The sequence below is a fragment of the Colius striatus genome, chromosome 2, assembly GCF_028858725.1.
Source record: "Colius striatus isolate bColStr4 chromosome 2, bColStr4.1.hap1, whole genome shotgun sequence".
NCBI lineage: Eukaryota > Metazoa > Chordata > Aves > Coliiformes > Coliidae > Colius > Colius striatus.
In genome coordinates this window covers 95,352,919-95,364,385 of record NC_084760.1, presented here as the reverse complement: position 1 = coordinate 95,364,385, position 11,467 = coordinate 95,352,919, and the positions used below count along the sequence as shown (strand labels likewise).

At 43.8% G+C, this 11,467-nt stretch overlaps 1 protein-coding gene across 1 annotated transcript; it reads right to left on the bottom strand.

Annotated features, from left to right (window-relative positions):
• Positions 1–2,591: 2,591 nt before the first annotated feature.
• EPCAM (epithelial cell adhesion molecule) lies at positions 2,592–8,446 on the bottom strand. Its single transcript, XM_061991548.1, has 9 exons — positions 8,156–8,446; positions 7,566–7,670; positions 6,725–6,965; positions 6,344–6,409; positions 5,044–5,107; positions 4,549–4,650; positions 4,187–4,381; positions 3,773–3,814; positions 2,592–3,107 (listed from the first exon to the last, which is right to left on the bottom strand). Exons 1-9 carry the CDS (start codon positions 8,220–8,222, stop codon positions 3,066–3,068), a joined length of 924 nt encoding a protein of 307 aa, XP_061847532.1. The 5' UTR covers positions 8,223–8,446; the 3' UTR covers positions 2,592–3,065.
• Between the last annotated feature and the right edge of the window lie 3,021 nt (positions 8,447–11,467).

Below are 11,467 nucleotides of genomic sequence, written 5' to 3'. Positions count from 1 at the left end.
TTTTCTAACCTCTTGTCTAATTTCAGTAAAATCTGACATTGAAGAAGACTGTATTAGAGACACCAAGCTTGTGAAACTAACATGAAGAGCTCCATTAGGTAAAACAATTGAAAAGGATCTAAATGCCTTCCTCTACTATGGGAAAAGTAAGGAGAAAACGATTTTCAAACTATCCTACTGGGACAAGATCCAGGCCACACAGCAGGTACATACCAGCCAGTTAAATCAACATATGTGTAACTCCATCCCCGCCACAGCACACATCATCTATTTCCATTCCACAGGCCAAAAGTAAGATATGAAATGGGGATGGGGAGAGTAGGAAGAGAAGAAAGGGAAGAAACAATAGGTTTATAGTCTTGGAGAAGAAAGGAATGGCAAAGTATAGGGTACACAGTGTGAAGAATTGGGGAAGACAATAATACACGATTCATCAAAACCCAAGCTTACTGAAAACTAGGCTTAGTTTAACAGATTACAAAACTGTATGAAATTCATCGTACCTCAACAGACCACCCGTGTACCTGGGGAAAAAGGGAGTGACATATAGAGGCAGAGGGAGAGATTGCTCCACCGATACTGTCACTGACAAAGCTCCCTGAAGAGGCTGCAGAGCACTGTGGTAAATTCCCTGCTTAGCAGCAGCAGCAGCAACTTGACAAACCTAATCAATGCCCGTGTCTGCGCTCCTCAAAACATACTGTAGACTCTAGAGAAATTTAATAAAACATAGGGGCTACAGCAGTTCAGCACACAAATGTAAGTTCATGGCCCCAGATACTGGAAGATCCAAGGGAACAGTTGTTGCCTACATTGCAACATCCAACACAGTAACATATACATGTCAGCTACCACCTTGTTGAAGGGCAGAAGGAATACTGGTGATCTGTGACATTGGAGGTACATTCAGCGCAGTCCAGTAACTTCCCTGATGTATTTAGCAGAAGCACCCAAGCTCTGTAATAGGGCATGTTTCACATTTAATTTTAGAATTATGTAGAAGACACTCTCAGTAGTTTTTCCTACTTTTCCTTGTTCAGATCAAAACAAGCACTTTAGTAATAAGATTTGTTGTTCAATTCATAGAATCATAGAATCATTTCAGTTGGAAAAGACCTTTAAGATCATTGAGTCCAACCACTAATCACACTGACAAGCCCACACCTAAACCATATCCCTCAGCACCTCAGCCACACATTTTTTAAATACCTCCAGGGATGGTGACTCCACTGCCTCCCTGGGCAGCCTGTTCTGGTGCCTAACAACCCTCTCAGTTAAAAGTTCTTCATAATCTCCAATCTAAACCTCCCCTGGCCCAACTTGAGGCCATTTCCTCTTGCCCTGTAACTTGTTACTTGGGAGACTGACCCATACCTTGCTACAACCTCCTTTCAGATAGTTGTAGTTCTCAGGTAGTTTCAGACAGTTTCATAGTCTACTCAGTTGTAGGGAGCGATAAGTTCTCCCCTCACTCTCCTCCAGACTAAATATCTCCAGCTCCCTCAGCCACTCTTCATCAGATTTGTTCTCCAGACCCTTCACCAGCTTCATTGCCCATTTCTGGACACGCTCCAACACCTCCATGTCCGTGTAATGAGGGGCCCAAAACCAAACACAGAACTTGAGGTGTGTGTGAGAACAGGGGGACAATCACTGCACTGGTCCTGCTCGCCACAGTATTTCTGATACAAGCCAGAATGCTACTGGCCTTCTTGGCCACCTGGGCACACTGTTGGGTCATATTCAGACAGCTGTTGATTAACACCCCCATGTCCTTCTCCTCCAGGCAGCTTTCCAGCTACTCTGCCCCAAGGCTGTAGCATTGCATAGGATTGCTCTGGCCCAAGTGCAGGAAGGACCTGGCTCTTGGCCATTTTGAACCTCATTCACTTGGCCTCCACCCATAGACTGAGCCTGTCCCAAATCCTTCTGCTGCATCTCATTTCTTTAGCAATGGGAGTCACCTTTCCTTTGTAAATCAAATATGCTGGACTATATAGTTGCTTGTGAGCCAGTATATATGACATAGAACACCAACTGCCACAGCAAGCTTTTGTCTAAACCTCTGGGAGATGGAGAGGCTATATAACTTTAGTCAGCAATAGCAGTAGAAAGATTTTAGCAATGCAACATCCTTGCACATGCTAGCTATGCAAATGAAGGTAGTAGTGTAGTAACTCTTGCACAGATCTACCCTCAGAGGATAAGCATACATCCCCCAACCCTAAACCAGAGATCTATCTTAGAGGCTGGTTTTATGATAGTTATGTAGGATTTGAAACAGCAGTCTATACATTCCTGAAATTGCTACACTCACTGCATGTTTATTTTTCCATACAAACAACTTGTCTTTTATCATTCTGCTCCTGTTGCAAATAAAGAGTGGAAAATAGGACAACGTATAATTTTCCACAGCTTCACCCCCCAAAAAAACCATGCTACCGCCCTATTAGATGGCTAATACAAAGCTTGTTCCAAGAATATTTTCACCAGTGCTGCGTGTGCCTGCTTTAAGGAATTATTACACTTCTGCATTTTTAAGCACGGTAGCTTGGCAGATCATCCCCATTTCAACATGCAAGAATGAGAAGCCTGTTTCAAAGTTTTATTAATTCAAGTCATAAAAAAGGTACAGCAACTTCAAATATGTACAAACAGCCGTAAAAATGTCACGTTCAGTTATACAGGAGACCATCTTGTTACAACATGGCTACAAAAATCATTTTCAATAAAACTTACACAAGGGTAAAATATCTGTTTAAGCATATATGCTCCAAAACCCTAGTAACAGTAGTTGTCAACTCATTTCATCAAGAAAAAAAATACAATCAAGGAGCAATAGTTAAGTTTCACTTGAGTAAGATGGGGTGTTTAAGATTTAACTCTCAACAAATAGTAAAAGTAGTAGCATGGTTACCAGTCTTGGCTGTTATTTTTAACAATCATTAACTGAGCAAAATCGCTTCCCTTTCAGGAAGAATCTTTTAAGAGTTAAGATCCATGCCTCCAATGTTCCTGCTATATCCTTGTTTGATTGAATCTTAGTCCATCTTCAGGTGGTTCACTTATGCATTCAGCCCTCTATGCATTTCATTCATTTCCTTTACCTGGAGGGGAGGAAGTAGAGGAAGATCAATTGTGCCAGTTCTCAACATGAAACTGAAGTAGTCAACAGGAGTTAATAACCCAGATTTTCATTAGCAAAGGGATTTGATCTAACACTAACAGAATTAAACATGCTAAGACCACTGTACCACTTCAGCTGCTTTTTCTTTCTTGAAATTCTTTCGGAGGTGTGTGCAGGGAGCAGACTAACACCCCTTGGATTCCTTCACAAAAGGCTCTAGGCTTGGGGAAGCACCATGCATCAATACCATTTGTTACTGTTCCATTGAAAAGTAGCTCTTCAATAGAAACTGTGAGCTCCACGCAAATACTTCAAAGTAAAGGTGTTCAGGACAAAACAAGACTATCAGCATTTCCTGTGGATTGCATAACCCTTGCTATAGATATGTAAAAACTGTACTTGCTGTCAGCACCACCTCCTGCCCCTGGGAAATGCAGATCACCAGTTGCCTCTGAAGGTAGTGCAGAGTGAACAGTGGTGAACTACAATTGTAGTGAAAGCTAGTCACACAATTTTAATACTTTCAGTCTCCTTGAACACATCTGAAGTACCCAAAGCAAGCTTTTAACCTGCAAGAAACTTAGGAGTTTCTGGAATCTGGCCAACCTCCTCCCTGCACATACACCACAACCAGAAATTAATTACCTCAGCTTTCACGTATTTCCCTTTCCTCCTCCTTGTAAGGACCTGTAAGAGAAGGACAGAATAATTGTGACTTTTATTTAAGCCCTGATTTCCAATGCAAGCTACAGGGCAGGCTGTCACTCTCAACTACTTTAAACAAGGAAGCAAAAAACAGGTACTTTCACCTTGATGAGTTTTTCCTAATACTTTTGTTTTCCTCAACATTTTTCATGTAACACCCTTCAGTCATTACAGTATGTCCATTACTGCCTTCACACCTCCCATGTCTCAACAAAACAGCCAGTTTACAGAGGAAGGCTGTTTCCACCAAGGGTCCCATTACTATGATATGTGGTTATTTCCCCCCCCCCCAAAAAAAAAAAAAAATCACACAGTTACCAGTTCATTCTGCTTGGCAGCTTTGTCAGAACTTACCAGAACAACAATTCCAGCAACGATTGCTATTACTATTATTACAATGACAGCAATGAGGCCAGGAGTCAGAGACTTCATGGAAAACTCTGGTGCTATTTCATCAACGTAGTAGACCACTGTCTTCTCAAACTGCACCTTTTCATTATCAATGCTGACATTTAGTGGGTTACCAAGAAAGATGGAGTCACCTTTTACCTAAGAACAGGAAACAAAAAAACCAAGACTTGCCAGTTCACATGTATTCACCTAGACCCTGCAGTGATTCATCTTGCTTTAACCAGTTCACAGTAGGAGTACCGAATGGAATGCAATGCAATATACACATCAACTCTCTGGCAAACTTTACCCATAAACACACTTACTTCTTTTTCAAAGTAGTAGGCCACATCAGCTATATCCACACCTCCAGAAGATCTCTCTGAGGAATTTTGCTTCAAGTCAATAGTAATGTAAGGTTTTTCGTACTGCAAAAAAAATAAGTCTGGTATTAAGAAGGTGCTAGTTTACACTGAACTATCAAATACAGAGCAAAATATTACAATCCAACTGGTAAATTCACACTTTGAATTAAGTTTATGGCGCTTGCTCTCAAGTCAATTGTTTACAATATGATTCTAATTCCATGGTTTTAGTTATGCAAAGCAAGAACTTATGTACTGACTGCAGGGAGCAATTTGCAATTTCTCAGTATTTCTGTTGAGAGACTGCTATTTGCTGCTACCTGCTCAAGAAGTGTCACTGTTTCAAGAGCTTCTCATAAGACTTATGCTGTAGTGCACAAGTCAAAGAAGAATTTTCAGTTATTCACAGTGAAAAATCAAATTCTGACACTTTACTAACATTTATGTGCCTCTTACCAGAACACTGCTTATATAGCGTCCATCCAGCATGTAACGATTGGTCAGTGTTTCCTTGAAGAACCTGTAAGTATATTAAAGCCACAGCTTTAATAAATAAATAAAGGACTACTTTACATAGCTACTGCAGAAACAGAAAACACTAGTATAATTGGTCTTTTTTTTTCCCTTTAGTCTCTCTGTGGTGGGTTGATACCAGCTGGCAGCTAAACCTTCACCTAGTCTCTCACTCACTTCCCTCTAGAAGGACCAGGAAGAAAATCAGAAGGGCAAAAGCAAAGAAAAAAACCCTCATTATTAGATTGTGTTTACCTTGACCCAGAAGTGAAAGGGTCAGCTGAGAAAGACTCCACATGATGCAAAAGCAATCACTCATCACTAGCAATCAAAACTCAGATAATATCTGAGCAACAGCTACTTGGGAAAAAACTTCCCCCCAGAAAAAGTGTTATTACACAATACTCCCTGTGGTCAATTTGGGTCAGCTGTCTCTGCTGTTGTCTCCACCCCAACCCTCTTGCCCACCCCTAAACTACTCACTGGGGCAGCAGCAGTGAGAGTCTGAGAAGACCTGAATGCTATGTAAAAGCACTCTTCAGCAACAGCTAAAACATCAGTGACTTACCAACACTCTTTTGGTCACGAGTCTAAAACACAGCACCATACCAACTACTACCAACAATATTAACTACATCCCTACCAAACCCAGTCCATCCTCATTATTAAATCATACTGGAGGTTGGTTAATTGATAAAACTGAAGAGGCACTTACTGAAAAATAAATTCATACGTTACTGCACTATTAGACAGAAGAGTCTAGACAGTTCTGAGAGTTCATAAATGGAGATAGAGTAGCAGCTTTTGTTCCAGGGGAGAGTGGGGAGAAATCTAATAGCTATATGTATATTATTCTTCCTATATGACCTCTAACAGAAGGAAGTGGGATTTACATTTTTTTAAGGAAAAAAATAGTCAAACTGTTGATTTTCTCCTGCTGCTTCTACACAGTCCTTCTGCCATCTTCATGAGTTTACTTTTTGGGCAGTTTCACTTTATTGCTTTCTATTTATTGCCTTCAAGTATATTGACTTGATTGACTCAATTTTAAAAGGAAGTGAATCTCATTAGCAGTTAATTACTTTCCAGAAAAAAGAGAAAGCAACTTCATGAAGGCTCTGTTGGTCACTTCTGAAGTGTCTTTATGAGTTCACAGGTTTGACTTTAAAATAATTGTTTAGAAATGCACTAGATCTAGTAGCACTTGCAGACATTGCCATGACTTCTTACTATCATCACTTACTTCTTTAAAGATTCAGCGTTCAGAGGAGTGTCTCTCTCAGCATGTTTCATTTCAATGATGATCCAACTGAAGCAAGTACAATGAATATTTTTAAAGCAAGTACAATGAATATTTTTAAAGCATATGCATGCAAGAACACATATTAAGAATCCAACCCCAGGGAAAAAAAACACAGCAGAAAAAGAAAAAAGCTTAAAGAAAGCACCCTTCAAAACCCTTTAATATCTCCTTGTTTCTGAAAAATAATAAAAAAGCAATAATCAAGTGTTTATTGCTACATCTTCATTCATCCCTAGTGCATCGCTCATATAGATACTCTACAAAGCAGAGCCCAGCATAAGAACATTCTCATGTCACAGCACATCTCATTGAAAGACTTACATTGTTCTGACTAATTGATTGCACTTCAAGTCTGAATCATGTTTGTCAGTTCTTCTAACACCAGCTGTATTCACACACCAACAGGTGGTTCCATTGCACTGCTTTGCCTTGAAAACACCAGTATTTTCACACTCGGGGTCATAAAGGCCATCAGTATCTTCAAATGCATCTTTTGGTTTCTCACGGCGACCTGATTTTGAGCTTGTCATTTCTGCTTTCATCAACAGGCATTTTGAAGTCACTAAAAATAACCAGAAAGTCATGTTATGCAACATCAGACTAGGCATGTTCTAAACAGAGCTCTTAGTCAGTAAAAACACGAGGTTTCATCAGAAGCAACCAGTTTTGAAGCCACTACAAGGAAACACTGGTGTCTAACATACAGCTGGTGCATAAAGGCAACACAGCTGAGGTATATCAGCTTCTCAACGCAAATGCATAAGAAGCTCAGCTACCTACCTTATCTTACAACAAAATACTGATTTGCAGTTTTGCTGAGCTTGAACCAAGAGCAAAATCCCAAGATAAGGCTCTTTTGCCTCTGGATTTGTACGAAAAGCCACAATACATGCTTTTAAGAAAACTATAAATTAATTAATCTTTGAGAAATCCTTGCCATTGGAGTGACTATTGCGTACGAAGTTCCACAGAAGGAATTCAAAATGCTTATCTTCCATCTCCGGTTAACCTGAAAGACCAGGAAGAAGCTTTCCTTCCTTACTACCATTAGTTGCCAGGAACTTAATAGTAATTTTCTCATACTCCCTTGGCACTTTTCCTTGCACCCCCGTACCAAAGCGCAGACCCAGGTCCCCACAGCCAACACGCATGATTTACTCACAAGTGCTGCAGTTCACGCTCAAGTCGGAACCCAGCGAGTTGCACCAGCAGATGTTACCCTCCATCCTGCAGTTGCTGACACGCTTGTTCTTCTCGCAGATGCATGCTGGAAGAGAAGCGCGGCCGTGAGGGCGGATACCCCCAGGGAGGCCGGCGAGCACCCCGGGGCATCGCCACCCGCTGCTCCGCAGACAGAGAGACAAAGCGGCCTCTCACCGAGCGGAGCCGGCCATGTACGAACACCTGAACCCCATCGCCTCCCACCTGGCCACCCACCCCTCCCTAGACAAAGGCGAGAACGCCCGTCGCTCCGGCTGGGCTCCCGGCGGGCTATGGGGCCGCTCTGGCCGGGGACAAAGGAGCATAGAGGCTGGGCGCCCCTGCCCCCACCCCGCTTACCTTTCCTCCCGCAGGACGGCCCCTCCCCGTCCGCCCGCGGTCCCGGTGGAAAGGGGGCGCCATGTTACGGCGCCATGGGGACCAGGGGACCGCCAAGGCGGCTCCGCGGGCGCGGAGGGGCCACAGAGGGGGTGCCAGGGTGAGGGAGCTCGGTTGGCGGGGAGAAGTAGATGGAGGAGTGTGGGCACTCACAGGTCTGTTGGGCACAGGCGGCGGCGCAGAGCAGCAGTAGGAGAGCAGTCCCACAGAGCGACTTCATGGCTCGGGCCGTCGACCGAGCGCGGAGAAGCCGGGCAAAAGTCCTCAGAGGTCCGGGTGGAGGAGACGGAGCGGTACGAGCGCGGCGGCGAAGCGATGTGAGCCGCCCGACAGGTTCCGCAGGTGGTGGCTGTGCCGCGCCCGCTCGGCTCTGGTTACACCTGGGACGCGCAGGGGGCGGCGGCGGCGACTCCTCCTCCTGGGCCAGCCGGGCGCTCTGTTAAACCACCGTCCCCTCCCCCCACACCTGGGCGAAACTGCATGGGGTAGGGCGGGTTGCTGTTTCTCTTTTGGCCCAAGTATGGCCTCTTCCGTAGGGCTGGGGAGGAGAGGAGAGGGGAGGGGAAGGGGGGTAAGAGCCTAGCCTGGCGTGGGCGGGAGGAGGTGAGGGGTGCCCCGAGGTGCAGTCGTCCCGGTAAAGGGGCTGTGAAACTATCCCGCCCGTGCCGGAGGGGTGGCGGGACAGGGCCGGAGAGGGAGAGAAGGAGGGGGCGTCGTCGTCGGGGAGCCGAGGGACGGCCGCCCCCGCCGTCGAAGAGAAACTGTTAGTCATCGGGGGAACCTCCCGGGCGTGTTTGTTTTGCGGGGTGGGGAGGCGGCCCTGCACCGTGAGACAGGGGCTGGGGGAACAAAACCGGCTCTTCTCCTAGCTCGGGGCTTTCTGCTCCAGCCGATGGCCTTCGGAGGGCTGAGGAAGGCCTCCCCGGGGGTGGCTGGCTCCGAGGTCCCTGCCCCAGTCCAGGGGCCGTTGAACCCTGCTGTTTCCTTTCCCCCAGGAGAGAGGCGGCCGATGTTTTCTCTTCCCTTTGAGGGCAAGCGGCCACGGATCGTTCCTGTAGTCCAGTCTCGGCTAGCTGAGAGCCAGTAATAAATCTTCACGCTTTAGTTTTGTTCACATCCAGTGGTGCCCTTCCAACGACTCTATGAGGACTGTGTGTTTAAAACGAATCCTGATGATACCTTAGTTAACTTTAGAAAAAAAAACAGAACACCTCTCTATATAGAATAAACTATTTCTTAAGGGGCTTTCTGCTGGTTGTATTGTTGGATTTCTTTTATTCCCTGTCATTATTCTCTTTAAAACACACACTAGATCACTACCTTAGGACTGCTTTGAAGAAAGGCTCTTCTGGCACTGCAGTACCCCCACTTCCTCGTCTAGAGCAATGTAGTCATCTGTGCTTTGTCTCTGAACAGCACAGCTATTTGGGAACCTACAAAATGGTAGGTATTGCCAGAGCCCTGCAAGGTCGCTGTGGAGGAGACATAGGAAAGCCTGCTGCAGGTTTTTAAATTACTTTCTGAAGTGTAAAAGTAATATAAAAAATGGAAGACAGAAAGATAGGTATGGTATACAAAAAATATTTGCTGAAGTGTTTTTTAAAATTAGTTTTAACTCAGTTTTTAAAATATGCAGAGATCTCTCAGAAAGATATATTAGTATCCTAGAAAAACAAGTTATTTTAGTAGGGAAAACCACAATGACATTTCTCTAAGTTCCTGCATTTGTGAGAAATCAACAGCATTTCCAAAGCCTTGAAATTTCCTCTTACCGGTATTCACCTTCCCTGTACAGTAAAAACTTGATGCTTTTGTGCACACAGTGCTCAGTTAATGAAACTGTTGGAAGCTTTGCATGTTCTGAAATATAAGTGCAGGTTAGCCGTCTTTGTGATTTTGTCTCTGTGTTTGTATTGTATTTTTGGGTTTGTATTTACTGTTGTCTACAGAGCTCTGCTGAAATCAAGTAAGTGATGTCCCACGTGGGTCTGAATTAAATGACTGGGGTTTGGGTCTACTGGTACAACCCAAAATAAAGAGTTTTACATCATTTCTATTTATTCTTATTTCAGTTTTGTGTGTCTTAATACCGTTCTCATATATTTGTCAAAGACTCAAAGTAAGCGCTTGATCTTAATGATGTGAAAACTTGGGCAGACGTTAAAAAGTCTCAGATATGGACTTCTTGCATTGCTGCTGTCAAGTGATGGCATCCTTCAGAAAGACGGGGAGGCTTAGAACTGCCTGCCTTGTTTTAGAGCTCATTTTCTATGTAGACATATTGATTTGTTCAAGATAAGAAGAGTTACTTTGTCATTATTGAATCACTAAGGTGAACTATGTAAGCCTTAATAATGAGGAATGGTAAATGTCATTGAAGTCCTTTGCCTTTTTTTTCTTCCTAAAGATGTAAATATAGAAGAACAGAAAAAGCTGTGTACAATTTAATCCTCCCTGTTCTTCCGGCCCTTGTTCTGTGCAGGTAAACGTCTGCCTAATTTTAAAAATCCAAGCCTTACTCTGCACTCTTGGAACCGAACAGTCACTAGTACTGAAAGCAGCACTTGTTCAACCACCTCCAAATACCAGGCAGGACTTTGATGTCAGTATACAAAAAAAGCCACAGCCTTCATTTTCTAAATGTTGAACAGCATTAGGGTATTTGTGTGGACTAAATGCTCCCCCTCTATTCTGCCCGGATGAGGCCTCATCTGGAGTGCTGTGTAAAGTTCTGGGCTCCCCAGCTCAGGAGGGACAGGGAACTTCTGGAGAGAGTCCAGCACAGGGCCACCAAGATGATCAGAGGACTGAAGCATCTTCCTTGTGAGGAAAGGCTGTGGGACCTGGGGCTGTTTATTCTAGAGGAGACTGAGGGGGTATCTCATGAATATTTATAAGTATATAAATGGTGGGTGTCAGGAGGTTGGGGCATCCTTTTTTTCTGTTGTATCTAGCAACAGGACAAGGGGTAATGGGATGAAGCTGGAACATAGAAAGTTCCATTTAAACCTAAGAAAAAACTATTTCCCTGTTCAGGTGAGGGAGCCCTGGCACAGGCTGCCCAGGGAGGGTGTGGAGTCTCCTTCCTTGGAGGTCTTCAAGACCCACCTGGATACATTCCTATGTGACCTGATCTAGGTGGACCTGCTGCTGCAGGGCGGTTGGACTAGATCTCTAAAGGTCCCTTCCAACCCCTACCATTCTATGATAAATAAGCAGTTTACAGTGGATTCTGGCTTTTTAGTATGACACACGTTTCCTGTGAGCTGTTAATTATCACTTATAGAAAGGCATGCCATAACTGGTGCAAAGATAGGTACATCATGTTGCTTTTTATAGTATAGAGTTTTAATTTGCTTCCCACTTGCAGGAGTTAATAAAGAAGTCATGAGCTATAATTTCCCCAGATTTTAAAATCTGAAGAAATTATTATTTAAACATTGTTCAGTATCTCAGAAGCAAAGA